A 20,453-nucleotide genomic window follows, 5' to 3' on the forward strand; every position below is an offset into this window, starting at 1 on the left:
GCAGCCCCAACAAGCCAAGCTAACCTCAGTTCTAGTACCTTAAGACCAACAGATGGATCTCGGAGGAGCACATGAGAGAACGACCAGCTCCGCAACTTTACAGATCTCTTCTAACCTCTCGCACCTCTCCAACGCTCAGCGAGGGAAATAGTCTCCTAAGCGCTGCAAGCTCTGCCCCAGAAAACTGAAGATTGGGTAAACTATCTCCCTATCGTGCTGCCATTGGGTATGAAGGATGTCAATCCTAGCTCCGACTCCGCCCCCGCCCCCTGTACCGGTTCATCCTCTGGCTCCATCTGCAGGCGGCGCGCAAGACTCCGCTCGTGGTGAAGACGCGCCCTCGCTGGGTGAGGTTCACAGGGGCTCCGCTCGCTTGGCAGAGACTGTCCCGGAATAGGGCTGCCCGCGCCGGTGTCATACCTCGGAGCTGCGAGTCGAGGAGCTCCATGGGCGCCGCGAGAGGATCAGGGAGAAGCTGGTGAGGTCGGCAAGACGCGGAGGAGGCGGAGCGGGGAAGAGCTGAGGTGGGTTGGATCACAGAGACTGATCTAACAATAAATTCCTAGAGGCTAAAATCATGAGGCCAGGTTCCTCCTCTGAAAAATAGGGGTGATAAAAATTGTCCCCACTTTGCAGAGGTGTTGTGATGATTTAAAATTTGTAAAGTGCCTAGTTAGCAATTGACTTTAAAGATGATCCAAACCAGAGTTTCTCACCAGGGTGATTTTTTAAAGATACAGATTATATATTTACCTTGCATGTAAAAATTAATTTCTTCCCATCAAGGAAGAAGTTTTCCTCCCAAAAAACTATTTACTGACTGCAAATTAAATATGGAAGAAAAAATACTTTGGAGCTAATATTGGAAAAGACATGTCCTCTGGAGACCTAGTCTAAGAATTTTGAAATAGCCTTTTTGATAAAACATTGACAAGGAACCCAAACCATTTTCTTAGAATAGGAGTTTCATAGTAATTATAAGAACTTTGGTCTTTAGAAGACAAAAGAAGTCAGATTAAATAAATAAGTTTAATGGTCAAAATAGCTTTTTACAACTTATTTGGTTGATGGTCTTGAGAATGTGAATTTTATTTCATTTTAGGTCTCACTAGCTATGTTTTGTAACTTGAAATTGACTTCATTTTGTCTGAAATTTGAAGAAAAAAACAATAACCAAAGTTTGCTACAGAAAAAAATGTTAATCTTAGTCTTTTGTTTTAAAGATAAGGAACTTTAGTAATATAAATCAAGAAAATGCCAAAGATGTAGGGATGATGAGGAAAAAGTGTGACAGTAATCTTTCACCAAAAAAGTTTATTGTCCTATTACCTTAAACCAAAATATATTTTATTGCAAATATATTTAAGGTTTAAGAATTATTTATTTTATACCCTTTCTCCAATAAGCTAAAAAATAACTTAGCAAGCCAGAAATGTTTTTAATATAAGGATGATTAAAATTATACAAAATTATATAAAGATTTAAGAAAAAACATGATAGATATCTTGCTACATAGTAGATTTTGTTGCATAGATGTTAGAGGAACACATTTTATATCCTCTGTAATAGTAACTTTATTTAATCTTCTGTGCACTATTTCAATAAACAAAATCTATCAGTATGTTGAATTCTTAACATCCATGTTTTAGAAAGTGCTGTTAAGCCTATTGTCTGTTAAATCACTACTTTGTTTATATATTGAAATGTACAAAAGGCAAAAAAAAAAAAAAAAGAAGAAGAAGGAAGGAAGGAAGAAAGGAAGAAGGGAGAGGGAAAAGCCACAGAAAACACTTCAGGTCGGCACAAACATTCTCAGTGGACTAACAACTTGTGTTTATTCTGTCATTGTAAGTCTTCTTATTCAATACTGTCTCCACATGCAGTGGCCTCAACAATGCCTGTGTTTGTTCCAAAAAGGACAACTTCACTCTTCTTCATAGCTTTCTAAGGTCCATTTCTTAATTTCCAGGCAGTATCTCAAAAGCCTGTCAAAGGCTATGAAGTCAGATGGAGATGGCAAGATGCTGTCCAGGTTTGGGAGTCACCAAGCTAGCTCTCCAAAACAGGATATCTCAGACTGTTGGGCACTTTTCAATCCCAGTATTCTTTGCCACCCTTTGCTTGTCACTGAAACTTTTACTGCTTCAGAATCCATAATGAAAAACAGAATCAGCCAAATCCTAATTCCTTGGTGATTGTTGCATGCACTACTCTCAGGGGCGTAGAATCCTCTCCGTATTTTCGGAGAATGAAAAGCGATGAAACGTACCTATAATTTACTGTTGTTGTTGACTTTTTAAAGATTGCTCTAGCCAAACCCTAGAGAACCCACAGAAGAGGAAGCAGTAATTTTAGCTACTTTGGATGTCTTGTATGGATATTAAGGCCGGTTCCCCCAAAGTGCCACCTGTATTGTAGTTACCAACACACTTTTCAACCCTATCGCTTTATATACATCATCTTCTTCTGTCAATTGCATAAGAGCTGCCACCATTGTGACCTTGATCCCTTCTCTGACACAGCATGAAATACTTGCACATTGCTCTTGATGCAGATCCTTAAACAGCTGGCTGCCTTTGCAAGCCCCTTCCCATGGAGTTCTTTGATTGTCAGCTTTGAGATGCATCTTCCTGGAGTCCATATTGTCGTCTTCATCCGGATTGTAAGCTTCTCCACATATTGGACATTTGGAGAATCAATATATGACAAGGTCGTCCACTCCCACCGCCTGCATTCGCGGCTTCTTCCTGATTGTCATACTCGTGGGGGTGTCCCAACTGCTGGGAATACTGCCTCCGGGGAAGAGCCCGACTCGCCCAAGCCCTCTCCTACCCACCCACCCACCCGCAGTGCCTCCTGTGCGCTGGAGCAGGTGACGTGTCTCCTCCACCATCCTCCCGCCCCACTTCCACAGCGGGTTCCCGTGCGTGGGGCTGGGGCTCCTGGAGGGGCCCCGCTTCCAACGTTCTCGCTCCTTCTGCTCTCGGGCCTCCTGCTCCCGCGTCTCTCAAGCCCAGCCCACCGCGACCCACCCCTCACTGGAACTCTCGAATTTGGGACTAAGGAATCAAAGAAAGATGAAGCAGGCATTGATGGCAGTGAGCAATGGAGTAATGGGGCATGATCCTGATTAGGGAGGGACAGCGGCGGTCTCCCCTCTACTCGCAGCCCGGGCATTTGCTTCCACTAGCGGACGCTATGGGTCTGCGCTCACCTTTGTCCGCGCGCCGCTCGCTGGGTAGCGCGCGGCCAATCGCCTTCCGTCGTAGGCGTGTTGCTATACCATGATCTGTCTGTCATTGGTCAGATGCCCCATTCCGTAGGTTGCTGCCCCAGAGCGCAGAGTCCCCGGCTGAAGCGAAAGGTTCCCTCGAATTTTCAATTGCAGGCGGGTGACAGCTCGGTTTGGGACAGATTGTCCTCTTAGGTGAGTTACTCCTTTGTTCCTGGGGCTGACCTGGAGTTTGGGGAAAATTCATTGGCAGGGCATTGTGCAGAAAAACCTCAGGCTGGTGGAGAAGGGGTGGAAAATAAAGGACCAAGAGAGATGGTGGTGGGCAGAGGTGGGTGGGAGGCTTAGGCTGGAAGAAGTCGGGTGGATAATATGAAAGCGAAAGTAACGAAAGGGCCTGATGCACAGCAGTTCCCAAAAGGCGGGAAATTTTTTCAACCCTTAGCCCCGCCTTTCCCCTTCTCGCGGTAGGAGCTGACGTGGGCGCGCCCTCCTTGGCAGGCTGTCTTCGGAGGAGCTCAGAGGCCTTCACTTCCTCTAACAAGAACTGACCTCGGTTGGGCGCTGGATTCGAGTCCCGGGTGCTGGGGCGGGCGAGGTGCGCAGCGGAGTGGGTGAGCGCGGGACAGGTGCGCAGGAGCCTTCGGGGCTGGAAGGGTAAGGAAGGGGCTGCGGCGGGGGGGGGGGGGGGGGGGGAGGGGGGCCGCTCCGAGGTCTGGGCCAGAGGGCGCAGCCCACCTGGGGGGACAAGAAGGCACAGGTTTTATTTCAGTGGCTGCTTGTTGTCACTCTGTGTGCTGAGGGGAGCGGGGTGGTAGGTTTGGACGAAGTCTAGGGTCGGTCGGGATCCCTCTGATCCCTCAACAGCTTGGTTCAGCTCAGGCTTGGGAGTGCCTGAGAGGAGAGAGGAGGGGAGGAGGGAGAAGTGGAGAGGGGAGGGAGAGAAAGGAGGAGGACAGAGGAGGGGGAAAGAGAAGATAGCAGAGAGAGGGAGGGGGACAAACAGGAGGGGGAGAGAGAGAGAGAGAGGGTGGGATTTGATGGGGAGAAGAATTCCAAGGGGGAGCCTTTGGGTGGGCTGGAAACTGAGATAGGACAAGTGTATTGCCTTATCTCTTTACTGCAGGACATAGGGCAAGGCCCTCAGGTCACAGAGCCTCTGCTTCTCCAGCTATAAAACAGAACTTGGAGTAGGATAGTACACTTCACGTTTTGATGGAACATGGTTCAGACTGGATGCTGGAAACCGTGTTGGAGGAGGGTATTGGGGTATTAGTTTCTTACCCTCTTGCTCCTCTCCACTGTGATTGCTCTAGTTCATTCCAGTGGAGTGCAAAATTCACGTTCGTTTCTGCCCACTTTATATTCCTTTTTTGGTCCATGTGTAATAATCACTCTTAAAGCATCTGAGGCCTCTCTCAATTCCATAGGATGGGTCACCATCAACAGACACACTGAACCCCCAAATTCTCTTAGTTGTTAGGCAGTAAGTTCCTGCCTTCAAGGATCTCTCAACATAGCCCAGCTCCTTAATTTTATGTATCTATTTTTGTTTCCCCAAGTTCTCTGCTCCTTAAAAAGTACCCCTGGGGCCAGCCTGGTGGTGTAGTGGTTAAGTTCATGTGCTTCACTTTGGTTGCCCGGCTTCCCTGGTTCGGATCCTGGGCATGGACCTACACAGGGCTCATCAAGCCATGCTGTGGTGGCATCCTACATAGAAGAACTAGCAGGACTTACAACTTTTGGGGCTTTGGGGAGAAAAAAAATGAGGAAGATTGGCAACAGATGTTAGCTTAGGGTCAATCTTCCTCACCAAAAAGCTTAAAAAAAAAAGGTACGCCAGTGGTAAGGATATTGTTGTTGATAATACTAACAGCAGCAATATTTACTGGGCAATCTGTCATGTGCTAGGCCTTGTTCTAAAGGCTTTACATGCTTTATATTTTTTAATCTTCACAACAACAGAGGCTGATTCTGTTGCTGCTTCCATCTTGGAGGTGTGGAGAATGAGGCAGAGAGTGAAGATAGTAAATGATAGCCTGGTATTTGAACCCCGATGGTACTATGAAAACAAACATGGATACAGCACTTTCTTATTCATTCTCTCATTTAGAATCATTGCCTCATTTTGCAAAGAGAACACAAAGGCTCAGAAAGGCTGAAGTGAGTTTCCTAGCTAGCATATTACTGGTAAATGATGAAGCCAGGTTTCCTGCTCTGTAGTGAAATGGTTAAGAGAATAAACATAGTCTTTAGATAATTTCTACTTGACAAGAAATACAGGGGCCAGAGCATAAATTTAAAAAACATCAAAAAGCAACCCAGAAGGTGAACATTCTACAACTTCTCTGTTCCCTTCAACAAATCAATGCTTTTCCTAGAATAAGAGACTTAAGAGCCATACTAATTAAAGACAACTTGTCTACTTCAATTAAATCTTGTTCTGAATAAATTAGTGGTATAATTCTTTAAGAAAAAGTCTTAAATTTTTAGAGATGGAAGATTATAATTAGGGTTAAAATATTATGATGTCTCTAACTGTAAAATAGTCTAGTAAAATAAAAAGACACAAATTTGCAAAAAATGAGCAATTATTAACTGTGATAAGTATAGGGAAGTTCATTATACTATTTGTTTTTTTTTAATATTTGAAAATGTTCATAATCAAAAGTCATTAAAAGTATACTTTCTGGGGCTTTGTGACCTTGAGTAAATAGTTTAATTTCCCTAAGTGTTCAAGTTCTTTATTAGTAAAATGGGACTAATAATGTCTATCTCACAGGGCTGTAAGAAGTATGTGAAGTAGTTTATGAAGAGCACTGAGAACCGGGCATAGTACATCATATGCATACTCCATTCATTCATCGAATGTATCTTTACAAATGTATCTTTATTGAGGGCCTGCCGTGTGCCAGACGTTGTGTTAGATACTGAGATACTGAACATAGACAGCTGCTGCCCTCTGTGGTTTTCCTTCTAGTGGTATTTATCACTATTGAGGATTTCACTATTTTATTTACATTGTTCATTTTCTTCTGGGGAGACATCAGAGGAAAGATAGAGGGCAAGCTGTCATTTTGATTTATCTTCATGGTATCACCCAGTTCCTTTTCCATCTGTTTCCCTGCAATTGTACCATCTCCATCTTAAACGGAGGCTAGATTTTAACATCAATGTAACTAGAACACGCTTTTGAGTTCTCCAACTGCAAACCCTTCTGTCGGGTATTTATACCTGCATTTGAATTCCATCTCTGCCGTGTAGCTCTGGTCTTGGGCAGGTCACCTACGTTCTCTGAGTTACACTTTCCCCATCTACAAAATGCAGCTATACCTGCTTTGCATGGTATCTGTGGGCATGGGCGATTAGAGATAATTTTTGTAAAGTATTTAGTATAGTGCTCTATAAAAGGGAGCTTTTATTGTTGGGGTGATTGTAGTTGATAGAAAAACTGTCTACTTGCTCAGTTAACATCTCTGAGGAGAGCAAAGCTGGAGCTGAAGGAAAAGGTGGGCTATGGGGTCCCTGTTAATCTTATCCTCTGTACAATTAAGAATAGCTATGAAGATACTACTGTAACTTGAACCTCTTTGAAATTAGTATTTCAGCTGAACTGTCTATTCGTCTTCAAGCCATCATGAGCCCTAAGAAGCGCAGGTCACAGAAGATCCCATTTGATAAAAAGAGTAATATGAAAATTGATAACTATTTTTCTCAGGTATGTTTGTAACAATTTATAGAATATCTTGATATTAGACTTAGCCATCCTTCACATTGATTCATAGTTCTTCCTGTCAAGAAATTATCTCATTGTATGTGGGGAATATTAAGTAAGTTTCTCATCCATTTTATTCTTTCTATTTTGGGAGGTGGTGGCGGGGAGGAGTTTTGGTAAAAATCTTGGCCATATCAAAGCAGCCTTTAATAAAAAGCTATTGTAGGGGCTGGCCCAGTGGCGTAGTGGTTGAGTTCTTGCACTCCGCTTTGGCGGCCCTAGGTTTGCAGGTTCAGATCCCAGGCGCAGACATAGTACCGCTTGTCAAGCTACACTGTGGCAACATCCCACATAAAATAGAGGAAGATTGGCATAGATGTTAGCTCAATGGCAATCTTTCTCAAGCAAAAAGAGGAAGATTGACAACAGATGTTAGCTTAGCGTCGATCTTCCTCACATGCACAAAAAAAGCTATTGTAACATTTCCTGAACAACTGCAAAATATCAAATATAATGTATTAAACTATGTAATAAGACAAAATCAATGCTATTTCAAAGCATGAAAATATATACCATCCCAAATATGGCTGATCTATTTGATAACAATAATAACCTACATTTGTATAGTGCTTTACAGTTTATAAAACAATTTTTTAAATGTTTACTCTTACTGTAACCTTGTTAGGCAGTCAGGAAGGATTTTATTATCCTCAATTTGTTTATAAGAAGAGAAGAGAAGTGAGTTGTTGCTTAAGGCAGAAGTGGAGTGAAGTCTTGGACTTAAGTTTATTTACTGACATTAAGTCGGAGCTCTTTCTATTAACTGGGCTTTGTTATCATATCAAACCATCACATCCTTTTCTGACTCTAAAATGCTCCTTGAATTTATCAAGGAGTCTGAGAAATGGTGAACATTTGAGAATGCAACTTAAAAGCCTTTAACTTTTCTTTGACCCTGGTTTTAACTGAAACATCCAAATATCTAGAAAAGCCAAGAGAAGTCTAATTCTGTTTTTCTCTATTCTGTTCCACAACAGAGGGAGCTAATAATCAGGTACTACACCAGATCCCCTTTTGAAAGTGTCCATATCCGCCCAAGAATCCTTTGAATAGTTGGAAATCCATTACATTGTTCTGATGGGGTGTATGACAGCATTTTTGGATGTTTTGGCAGCATTAGGCTGAAGGGGTACTCTTTGAGACTTTGTATGAAGTCCCAGAGTAAATTTATATTATGTTACATTCCTTTTTTTTGATCCAGAATATTAATACCATTACAAAGAAGGAAAGTAAAAATTAACGTATAATGTGCAGGTCATTGTGCCAGGCATTGTCACATGTGATGTTATACTTAATCTGTACAATAATCCTGGCATTGTTATTCCATTACCAGCAAATGGCATTGCTGGCATATGAACCCATATCTGTTGGCACCCCTGCCATGATGAATCTGACTTGGGTAAAATGTATCTTTTAAATATAGGAATCAGATGCTCTTAATTTTTCATTGAATTTCTGCTATTTTATTAATTCTCCTTACGTAATTCCTCTCCCCTCCCCCACCCCTGATTTTTAAGATAATGCCCTATGATAATGGGAATCAATGATATAAAATTTACAAAAAGAATATATAATCTAATGGAAGAAATGCTAGACTAGGTATTGGAGTTCTGATATTCACTTCATTCATTGGTTATTATGTGACCCCAGAAAAGGCACTTACAGGGAGAACTTTCTGTGCTTCCGTTTCTCCACCAAAAGGACAGAGAGGCCATATTTGTTCCTCCTCATTTCATAGGATTTAGGAATTAATTGATATAATAGAGGAAATAATTTGCACTCTTTTCATGATAGATGCCAGGTGAATCAAAGTTTTTATTATAAATAACTATATTATTATGACCAAATTATTAGTTAACTAATCATGGTTTTTTTTTAATATTTAATGCATAATAAATCCCGATAACTTATTCTTGCCGAGTTTGGAGCTTTAAGAAGACATTTTTGGTGCAATCCATCACTATGCTCAGAAAAAAATAAAAACTATACAGCTGAAAATAGTAAACAAGACCTGAAATAACACTGTAAGAGAGTTGGCAGACTTTTAAGCATCTCTGTTTTTGATGCAGTTGAAAAAAAGTTATTTCTTTCCTCATTTCCCAGAAAAATGCACTAGTGTGGCAGTATGAAGAGCTTATCTGACTGATGGGACAGGAAACTCACCTTATATTTTGAATCCCAACTCAAACTCTGATTTCTTTGTATTCACTGGCCTTTTGAGATTGGTTCTGAGTTTCCTATAGAAATTTTTTGAATTATGTACTAAAAACAGAAACAAAAAACTAGAGTTGCATTCAGAGTTTTAAAGTATTTAACATTTATTTTTAGGTCAATAAAAAAGAACAGAATAATTCCAGTATTTCTCAAATGAAGACGGGCTCTAGAAAAGGTCCAAAAGATATCTCTAACACCCAGGCTCAAGGTCCCAAAGACCAGACTGTGCCCCTAAATAAGACAATTTATGTTACCTTGGATGTAAATCACAAGAAAAACAAAAAGATGAAACACGAGCTCACACATAATGAGAGGGATAGCTTATACGTGGCACTCAACACTCTTAAGGCTGTCAAAGAAGAGATAGAAACTCAGCAAGGCAAAGAAATGCTGGTGCGAGGCACAGAAGGAATTGAAGGATATATAAACCTGGGAATGCCTCTCAGTTGTTTTCCGGAAAACTGTCACGTGGTACTTAGATTTGCCCAAAGTAAGCAGAAAGAAGAGAACCAGGTATTTGGCCGGCATGACGAGGTATCTGCTGACTGTGTCAAATTTTATATTCATGCAATTGGGAAGAGGAAAAAAAGGATTGTCAAACGCGGGGAACTTCACAAAGAAGGGTGCAAACTCTGCATCTATGCTTTCAAAGGAGAAACCATCAAGGATGCTCTGTGCAAGGATGGCAGGTTTCTTTCCTGTCTGGAGAATGATGATTGGAAACTCATTAAAAACTTGGACTCCATTTTAGAAAACACACAACCTGTTGATGACTTAGAAGGCAAGCTCTTTCAGATCGAGGTTGAAAAAAGAATGGGCTCCAGGGCAGCAGCAGCTCTGAATCCTGAGTTAGAGGAAGTAAACACTTGTGTGTTGAGTGAAGAAATTGTGGACCAGTACCCCAGTTTGAAAAGAGAACGTGAAAAAATCAGAGAAAATTTTGAGAAAGAAATGAAAAAAATAAAGGGGAAAACTTCATTATTTAAATTGCATAAAACAAACTTTGGGAAACTGACAAAAAACTCTACTCTGGTTAAAGTACACAAACTTCTTTCTCATCTCAGTAACTCAATTGGGTACATATCCTGGGACAACAATGGAAATATGGGCTCTGCCACCTGCTTTGTTTTTAGAGGGTTGTTCATTTTCACTTGTCGACATGTAATAAATAACATTGTGGGACAAGGTATAGAGCCAAGTAAGTGGGCAGACATAGTTGGTCAGTGTGTGAGAGTGACATTTGGTTATGAAGGGCTCCCAGAAAAAGAAGAGAATTGCTTTTTTGTTGAACCTTGGTTTGAGATATCTGATGAAACTCTTGATTATGCTGTTCTGAAACTGAAGGAAAATGGACAGAAAGTACCTTCGGGATTGTATAATGGAATTTCTCCCACACCTGCTGGTGGGCTGCTGTATATTATTGGCCACCCAAATGGAGAGGCAAAGTCTACTGATGCTTGTGCTGTGATCCCTCAAGGTCAGCGAGTAGAGAAATGTCAGGAAAATCTTCAGGCTAGAGAAGCACAGGGTTGTGATTATGCTAGGGAGTGGATCCATATGTTCACTCAAAGTAGTTTCCAGGAAGTAGTTTACAACCGTGATGTGATTACCTATGAGACCTCTTTTTTTTGGGGGTCTTCTGGCTCCCCAGTGTTTGATTCAAAAGGTTCATTGCTGGCCATGCATACTGCTGGCTTCCCTTATTTGTACCCAAACACAGTTCCCACTATCATTGAGTTTGGCCCTACTCTCGAATCCATCCTCCTTGATATTAAGCAAAATCATGGAGCATGGTATGAAGAACTATGTATAAATCAGCAAGATGTAGAAATGTTGAGTGATGAGGATTGAGGACAGTGAGAATTTGGTCTGTTTACTAGTTTTAAGCAGATTACCTGTGGAGTTGCTATTCCGTAGGCAATGATGATAGTTTTCTAAATTCCAAATGGTCAGTTTCGTCAACAGTAATAATAATTAGTGCCAGCTCTGATGGCCTAGTGGTTAAAGTTTGCCACTCTGACCACTTGAGCAGCCAGGGTTCATTTCCTGGTCACAGAACCACATTACCTGTCTGTCAGTTGCCATGCTGTGGCAGCTCACATAGAAGAACTAGAATGTCTTAGAACTAGGATATACAACCATGTACTGGGGCCTTGGGGAGGGAAAAAAAAGAAAAAAGGAAGACTAGCAGCAAATGTTAGCTCAGGGTGAACTTTTCCCTGCAAAAAAATAAAAACAAAAAAAAAGAAAATTTAATCAGGAAATATGTAAAGTGTGAGGGCAAAGTCTCCTGAAATGACATTCAGAAATAACCATTCTTAAGTATGCAAGCTAGAAATTAAAATAATAATAATTATTGGTGACTTCCTAGGTGCCAAGCATTTTTCTAAGCACATGAAGAAGCTAGTCCTTACAACTCTATGAGGTGGACTGTTATCCCTATTTTACTTTTTTTAAGAAATTTTCATTTTTGCTAATGATTACTGTTTTTTTGCAAGGGAAGATTAGCCCTAAGCCAACATCTGTTGCCAATCTTCTTCCTTTTTTTCTTCTTCTTCCCCCATCCGCCGCCAAAGGCCCAGTACATAGTTGTGTATAGTTGTGAGTTCTTCTGTGTGACCCACTGTCACAGCGTCGCTACTGACAGACAAGTTGTATGATTCCAAGCCCAGGAACGGAACCTGGGCCGCTGAAGCAGAGCGTGCTGAACTTTAACCACTAGGCCGTCAGGGCTGGCTCTCTGTTATCCCTATTTTAAAGTCAAGCAATGTGAAGAATTGATTAAGATAAGATTAGGTAATAATCAGTTGTATACTCTAAAAGTAGTGTGACCGTTATTTTTTTTAACCTTCCATATCTTCCCCTAAATTCAGTTGCTTGAAGGCAGGATCTGAGACTTGTTCATCTCATTATCTGCAATATCTGGCACATGGAATGTACGTGCTTAGAAAATGTGTGGGTTGAGGCCAGCCCGGTGGCGCAGCGGTTAAGTTCGCCCGTTACACTTCTCAGCAGCCTGGGATTTGCTGGTTCGGATTCTGGGTGCAGACATGGCACCGCTTGGCACGCCATGCTGTGGTAGGCATCCCACGTATAAAGTAGAGGAAGATGGGCACGATGTTAGCTCAGAGCCAGGCTTCCTATGCAAAAAAGAGGAGGACTGGCAGTAATTAGCTCAGGGCTAATCTTCCTCAAAAAAAAAAAAAAAGGAAAGAAAATGTGTGGGTCAATCAGTAGCAAAACTTAGGGATGCAGTTAATTTTTAGTGAGGAACTAAATACTTGGCTAGAAATGATCTCAAACAAAATTGTTATTGTTCACTGTACTTGGATGGGAAATAACTTTATCACCTAGAGTACAGTGTTTATGGGCAGGTTCCTTTGACTTTCATCTTAAAGACTCATTCTTAGGTGAGCACCTTTTCCCTCATCTCCTTCAGTGAGGTTGTTTCATAGGTTTTTTTAATACAGTTAAGATTTTCTCGTCACAGCCTGCCTTCTTTCCTTTGGTCCCTTGACCTCCTAAATGATTTCTTAAATTTGCATACATTAAGGTTCACTTTTCATGCTGTAAATTCTATGGGTTTTGACAAGTGCATAATGTCATGTATCCATCATTACAATGTTATCCAGAATCACTTCACCACCCTAAAATTCCCATGTGCTTTACCTATTTATCCCTCCTCTCTCCCCTGAACCCCTGGTGACCCCTGACCTTTGTGCTGTCCCTGTAGTTTGCCTTTTCCAGAGTGTCATAGAAGCGGAATCATATACTAGTTAGCTTTTTCAGATTGACTTCTTTCAGTTAGCAATATGCAATTAAAGTATTTCTCTGTCTTTTCATGGATTGAAAACTCATTTCTTTTTATTGCTGAATAATATTTCATTGTGTGGATATATCACAGTTTGTTTATTCATTCACTTTTTGAAAGATAATTTGGCTGCTTACAGTTGGTGATTCTAAATAAATTTGCGTACAAGCTTTTGTGTGAACATAAATTTTCAACTGAGTTGGGTAAATACCTAGAAGTGTGATTACTGTGGTATATGCTAAGATTGTGTTCAACTTTGTAAGAATCTGCCAAACTGTCTTCCAATGTGGCTATACCATTTCGCATTCCCACTAGCAATAAATGAGAGTTCGTATTGTTTCACATCCTCACCAACGTTTGGTATTGTCAGTTTTTTGGATTTTAGGCATATTAATACTGTTGTAATGCCTGGTATTCTTCAGGGAATTATGATATTCATTCAGGAAATTGGGGCTGTTTTGGATGATCTAGCATATGTACACGTAGTTACAGTATCAGTCTGGATTCTGAAGAATAAAGCCACTACAAACACAGTAAGAATCAGGTATTTAGTTATGAATTGGGGTTGTATGAATATGGAAGGAGCACAGGAAGAGAAAATCTGTCAGACTGCAGCCAGAGGATGTCAACCTAAAGCATTGGAAAACAGATAGAAGTTGCTGATTGACGTGGGAAAGTCTGAGAAGTTGCCATGTCTTGTCTCCATGATGGTAAAGTGATAGCTTACAAAGAGGTTGCAAAGTTGCAGCATCAGACATAACGTACAAGTGGGAGCTTATGGAGCCAAAGTCCTGCCTGACTGCCACAATCTTCCAGTAATGACTTCCACTTCATTTCCACCGCCCAATATTTTTATGAGTTTTTCTTACCAATGCAACCCAGAAAACACAGGGATTTGAGGAAAATAATTCTCAGCTTTATAAGGAAGTAGTGATGCTGCTAAACTGACAATAGGTAGCCAGCACACACAAGCATGCGATACGTGCACATATATACAATCATCAATTATCATTGTAAGCAAGGCTGTAACCCAGTGTTTATCATGAAGTGTATGTTACAACTGATTACTAACTGCAAGTCACCTGCGTATTCACCATGTCCTACAAATAAATTATGCTATAAACAAATCCTATCACCAGGTGTTTTTGTTCAGCTGAAATATTTGGCCATGTTTAATATCTGATGCCATCACAGAGAATTATCAAGTGAAAACTCAGGCCAAAATTGGACACAGCTAGGAAAAATTCTACTTCTTCCTGCCGCCTTTTGATTTTTCATACAGCCCATCTCTTTTCTGTCTTTCCTTATTTTCCTCATGAGAATTCCAGGTGAGCTCACAAAAGCTTTAATCATGGCCTTTCACTTCTCATTTCTACCTTGGTTTCTCTTCCAAAACATTAATTTCCTTATTTCATCCCTTCCCGTCTTTCACACTGAAACACAAACTCTTGTTTTTCTATCACGCTCTCTGCCTGTTAACACCTTTGAAGACATCCAGAAAGGATTTTGAATTTCAGATTTTGAAAACTGCCCAATATATACAGCTGATATGCCTTGGGATAATTACTTAAAATCCCTGAGCCTTGATTTCTTATCAGTATTTTTAAAAAATTATATAGCTTGATAATGGACTAAGCACTGTCTTAAGTACTTTATGATAACTCTGCATCCTCACATCAGCCCTCTAAGGTAGGTACTTTCATTAGCCCCATTTCACTCATAAGGAAACTGAGGCACAAAAAGGTTAACGAACTTGGCCAAGTTTGTACAGCTCTTGAGAAGAAGAGAAATGGATGGGAAATCCAAAAGACAGAAGAAAGGACAGTTGCTCCTTGGAACCTCTGACCTCTGATCAAATCCATTGACCTTTTATCAACTTTTCTACAGGCTGTCCTTTTTATTTCTTAATTTATATACAGTAATATGCACTCGTATTTTATTTCTTTTTATTTATTTATTTTTTTAGGAAGATTAGCTTTGAACTAACATCCACCACCAATCCTCCTCTTTTTGCTGAGGAAGATTGGCCCTGAGCTAACATCTGTGCCCATCTTCTTCTGTTTTATATGTGGGACACCTGCCACAGCATAGGTTCGCACCCGGGATCCGAACTGGCGAACCCCAGGCCGCTGTGAAGCAGAGTGTGCAAACTTAACCTCTACGCCACTGGCCCAGCCCCTGTGCTCTTTTATTTTTGTCACACAGTCCTATGAGTTTTAAACCACCATTATCAGGATGCAAAACAACTCTAGCACCCCAAAGAATCTCCGTGTATCACCCTATTTTAATCTGACACTTGCCCCTTCCCTACTCCCTGACAAATGCTTGTCTCCCGTCTTAAAGGATCTTTTTATTCTTAGCTTTTTATGGCACTTGACTTTCCTTCCACTGTTCAAGCCATTCCTCACTCCTCTTTCTCTTCATACTATCCAAATATTCCTTTGGAATCCCATCTTTCATCCTCTTCACTCCCTTATTCTCCACTTGGCAATTGCAGTCATGGGTCAGCTTCCCTAGTACCTGTCTCTGGATCATTCCATGATTATTAGTTCTAGCCCTGATATGTCTCAGGAGCACAAATATGCAAGTCAAACTCCTGGACAGAGTCCCCTCAAACCCAACTTGTTAGAAACCAAGCCATGGAGAACCCCCACCCTGCACCCCCTGAATCTGCTTTTTCCTGGTGTCTGTATTCTTTTCACAGCCTCGCCACCCACCTAGCCTTCCAGACTAAAATCTTTGGAAGTATTTTTGGTCACTCATTTCCCCTCATCTCCCATGTCTATGTTATCAACAAGTCTTGACCCCTCATCTCCAGTTCTTCATTTCTTTCCATTCTCTTTCGTCTCTCTTCCATTGATAACGTTATCACAGTAGCTAACATTTTATGCAGTGCTTAATATTTAGGGCCATGTTAAAACTTTAAATGCAATATCACATTTACATTTTGCACAATCTTAGAAGGTAAATTTTGTCATCATCTCAATTTGACAAATGAGAAAATAAGGCATCTAAGGTGGAAAGTCATCCTGAGCGGGGAAGCAGGTTTTAGACCACCTCTGGAGCCTGGATAACCATTCCAGATCACCAGGAGCCCTAAAAGCAATTCTGTCTCCTGGCTTCCCTGGGGACAAAGTGTCAGAAGACGTGAAGATCTGGAGCATTCCTTTCTTCCCTTGCCATGCAAACTGCTGAAAAAACTGGGCAAAATCAGCCACCCACCTCTACGCCACCCACCCCAAATCTTATTTTAACATGTTGAACTGAATTATCTTTATGGTACTTTTGAGCTCTGAACTTCTGAAATTGAGAGAGGAGACCATGGACTTAGGGGAAATGTTAACCAGGGCTCTTTTATGGGGCAGAATGTATTCATATTTAGGTTACATAATGGAAAAGTTACAGAGGTTGTAGTGGGTTGAACTGTGTCCCCCAAAAAGGTATGTCTGAGCCTTAGCCACTAGTACTTGTGAATGTGGATGTGACTTTTTCTTTTTAGAAATCAAGTCTTTGCAGATGTAATTAAGTTAAGAATCTCTAGAAGAGTTCATCCTAGTTTTAAGGTGGGCCCTAAACCTAATGATTAGTGTCCTTATAAGGGAAAGAAGAGGGAGATTTGACACACACCAAGAGAAAGGCCTTGAGGGAATTAAAAATAAGAAGAAGACGACATAAACATCTGAAAAAGCCTGAGAAGGGAAAGTTGGGGTGGTGTGACAAAGGGGTGAAGAGAAAGAAGACCAGGAAGCCCATTAGTTTCCCTCCAGGCTGGAACCCATTTCAAAGCCAGCACCTCATTTGGATCCACCTCTCCCTCCTTTCTTACTCAGCAGCAGCCAACATTTGTCCCCTGTTTGTCAGTCCCCAGATCTCTCCAGTCTCTTTACTTCCTCTACTAAACCTCTGGTTCCCTTCATTTCCTCCACTAAAACTTCTGGACTTTGTCCAGAATGCTCACTGCAAGGAAAGGTGTGGTAATCAATGAGCAGGGAAGGGACCAGGTGCAGGCACCTGGGAGCCCAAGATGTGAGGTGTCACAAAGGCCAAGCAGGGAAGGGGTGCTGTGTCTACTTAGAGGGATACAGATTGAGAGGAGGATTGAACAAAGCCTAGTGCAGCCTGTGACCCTCAGGAGCTTGGCTTCCTTGAGGAAGAAGGAAGGATGTGTGCTCAGGAAGCAATCATACAATCATAATAATAATGGATCAGGGAGTAAGTTTGCATTGAGTGCCAGCCAGAAGGTTACAAGCTGAACTGCCAGAGAAATTGAGAGAAGGGAGAGGGAGTAGATGAGAAGGTGTGGGAAGGTGGATACCAGGAAATGAGACTCACCAGCAATTGCATTGATACACCCACTCCACAAATATTAATTTATGTGTTGAGCATCGTGTTACTGTTGGCGAGAGAGTGGAGAATAAGGTAATGTAGTCTTTTGCCACAATTTCCTTTTTTTCAACAGGTATCTACCAGTGCTACAGTATGATTGGATCTTCCCCTATGCAGTGCATCATTCCCTAAGGGGATGCCTCCTGGGCGAAAATTCAAATTCAGTGTGACCCTTGGAGTAACATATGAAGTATAAAACAGAACAAAATGAGTATCATTTCTCAGCCTGAATATTCTCGTTATTTTCAGACTATATATTTGCAAATTTGCTTACTCCCTAAAATTAATTTGAACCCCCAAAATCAATACACATGGTGCTTTTGGTCATGTGCGATTGTGCACAGAGCAGCAAAAAACTGAGTTGCTTGATGCACACATTCCCAGCTGAGGTGGAACAAGACCATGCACTGGCGTTTTTAGCTCTCGTATTATAATTGTATCCTTTTCACTGTAAATTTAGCATCACATTTTTTGCATTTTTGTGCGTTTTTTGGGTGGTGATTTCGCTGTTGAAAATGACCTCCAAGCATAATACTGAAGTTCTGTCTAGAGTTCCTAAGCATATGAAGCCTATGATAAGCCTTATGAAGAAAATGCATGTGTTAAATGAGCTTCGTTCAGGCATTTTATAGCACTGTTGGCTGTGAGTTCAATGTTAATGAATCAGCAATATATGTTAAATAAGGGTTTTTTTTTAAAGCAAGAATACACATAAAACAAGGCTCCGCAATGACTGATCAATGAAAATGTTGTGACCAGAGGCTAATAAGAATGTAGCCCTGTGTTTCCCCAAAGAGCAATGGTTCAATATTCCATAATCCAGTGTTTCCAGTGACTTTATAGAATGAAACTACTGCAAGGAACAAGAATTAACAGTGTGCAGTACTCCCCCGTTATCACAGTTTTGCTTTCCAAGGTTTCAGTTACCTGCGGTCAACCTCGGTGTGAAAATATTAAATGGAAAAATCCAGAAATAAACAATTCGTAAGTTTTTAATTGCACGCTGTTCTGCATAGTATGATGAAATCTCATGCCATTCTGCTCCGATTCAACCACGGTGTGACTCATCTCTTTGTCCAAGGGATCCACACTCTATATATTACCCGCCTATTAGTCACTTAAGCTGCCTGGGCTCTCAGATCGACAGTCAGGTGTTGCAGCACTTGTGTTCAAGTCACCCTTATTTTACTCCATAATGTGCCCAAAGCACAGGAGTAGTGGTGCTGGCAATTCAGATTTCACCCTTTGAGTGAAGAGGTAAAAGTTCTTAACTTAAGGAAAGAAGAAAAACCTTATGCTGAGGTTGCTAAGATCTACGGTAACTATTATTACAGTGTATTATTATAATTGTTCTATTTTATCATTAGTTGTTGTTAATCTCCTACTGTGCCTAATTTAGAAAGTAAACTTTATTATAGGTATGTATGTATAGGAAAAAACATAATCTATATAGGGTTCAGTACCATCTGCAGTGTCAGGTATCCACTGGGAGTCTTGGAATGTATCCCCCTGTGGATAAGGAGGAACTACTGTATATCATTTCAAACATAGTTTATTATAGTGAAAGGATACAGATTAAGATCTTCAAAGGAGTGGGATTTATTCCAGGCATGCAAGGCTAGTTAAACATTCAAAATGTAGCAATGTAATGCATCACCTCTACAGGCTAAGGAAGAAAAATAATATGATCACATCAATAGATGAAGAAAAAGCATTTGACAAAATCCAACACCCATTTATAAAAACTCTCAGCAAAGTAGGAATAGAGGGGAAGTTCCTCAAGTTGTTAAAGAAGATCGACAAAAAACCTACAGCTGATATCATACTTCACAGTAAGAAACTAGATGCTTTCCGGCTAAGATCAGAAAGAAGACAAGGATGTCCACTCTCACCACTCCTATTTGATATCATACTGGATGCCCCAGCTAATACATAACACAAGAAAAGGAAGTAAAAGGGATACCAATTGGGAAGGAAGATATGAAACTAACTTTGTCCACAGATGGCATGATTGTCTATGTACTATGTAAAAGCTCCCAAAGAATCAACAGCAACAACAACAAAACCCTCATGGAACTAATAAGTGATTATAACAAGATTGCAAGGCACACAGTTAATACACAAAAGTCAATTGCTTTCTTATTTACTAGCAATGAACAATTGGAATTTGAAACTTAAAACATAACACCATTTTCATTCCATCCTCCAACAGTGAAATACTTAGGCATAAGTCATATAAAATATATACAAGATCAGCATGAGGAAAACTACAAAACCCTGGTGAAAGAAATCAAAGAAAATCTAAATAAATAGAGAGATGTTCCATGTACGTGTCTGGGAAGACTCAATATTGTCAAGCTGTCAGCTCTTCCCACTTTGATCTATAATCAATGTAATCCCAATAAAAATCCCAGCAAGTTATCTTATGGATATTGACAAACTGATACTGAATTTCATGAGAAAAGGCGAAAAAACCCAGAATAACCAACACAATATGACGGAGAAGAACAAAGTTGGAGGACTGACGCTACCAGACTTCAAGACTTACTATAAAGCTGCGGTAATCAAGACAGCATGATATTGGTGAAAGAATAGACAAATAGATCAGTGGAAGAGAACAGAGAGCCCAGAAATAGACCCACATAAATATAGTCAACTGATCTTTGACAAAGGAGCAAAAGCAATACAATGGAGCAAACACAGTCTTTTCCACAAATAGGTCAAGAACAACTGGACATCCTTATGCAAAATTTTTAAAAAATGAATTTAGATACAGACTTTACACCTTTCACAAAAATTAACTCAAAATGGATCATAGACCTAAATGTAAAGCACAAAACTATACAATTCCAAGAAGACAACATAGGAGAATCTAAGTGACCTTGGGTTTGGTGATGTCTTCTTAGACACAACACAAAAACATGATATGTGAAAGAAAAAATTGTTATGTTGGATTTTGTTAAAATTAAAAACTTCCACACTGTGAAAGACACTGTCAAGACAGTGAAGGCTGCCCCATCCCCACTGCTGTGAGG

General features: G+C 40.7%; 1 protein-coding gene across 10 annotated transcripts; it reads left to right on the plus strand.

Annotated features, from left to right (window-relative positions):
- The first annotated feature begins 300 nt into the window (after positions 1–300).
- FAM111A (FAM111 trypsin like peptidase A) lies at positions 301–13,382 on the plus strand. 10 transcript variants are annotated; one of them, XM_070563989.1, is made up of 6 exons: positions 301–524; positions 1,715–1,796; positions 1,970–3,427; positions 3,704–3,889; positions 6,833–6,950; positions 9,336–13,382. In XM_070563989.1, the coding sequence occupies exons 5-6, from the start codon at positions 6,870–6,872 to the stop codon at positions 11,070–11,072; spliced, it is 1,818 nt and encodes a 605-aa protein (XP_070420090.1). In that variant the 5' UTR covers positions 301–524; positions 1,715–1,796; positions 1,970–3,427; positions 3,704–3,889; positions 6,833–6,869; the 3' UTR covers positions 11,073–13,382. The 10 variants fall into 10 exon arrangements, with proteins under 10 accessions (XP_070420090.1, XP_070420092.1, XP_070420089.1 ...); XM_070563991.1 differs by having other exon boundaries at positions 3,734–3,889; XM_070563988.1 differs by lacking the exon at positions 1,715–1,796.
- Positions 13,383–20,453: the final 7,071 nt, after the last annotated feature.

Source organism: Equus przewalskii, chromosome 11 (assembly GCF_037783145.1).
Source record: "Equus przewalskii isolate Varuska chromosome 11, EquPr2, whole genome shotgun sequence".
In the NCBI taxonomy this organism is placed as follows: Eukaryota; Metazoa; Chordata; class Mammalia; order Perissodactyla; family Equidae; genus Equus; species Equus przewalskii.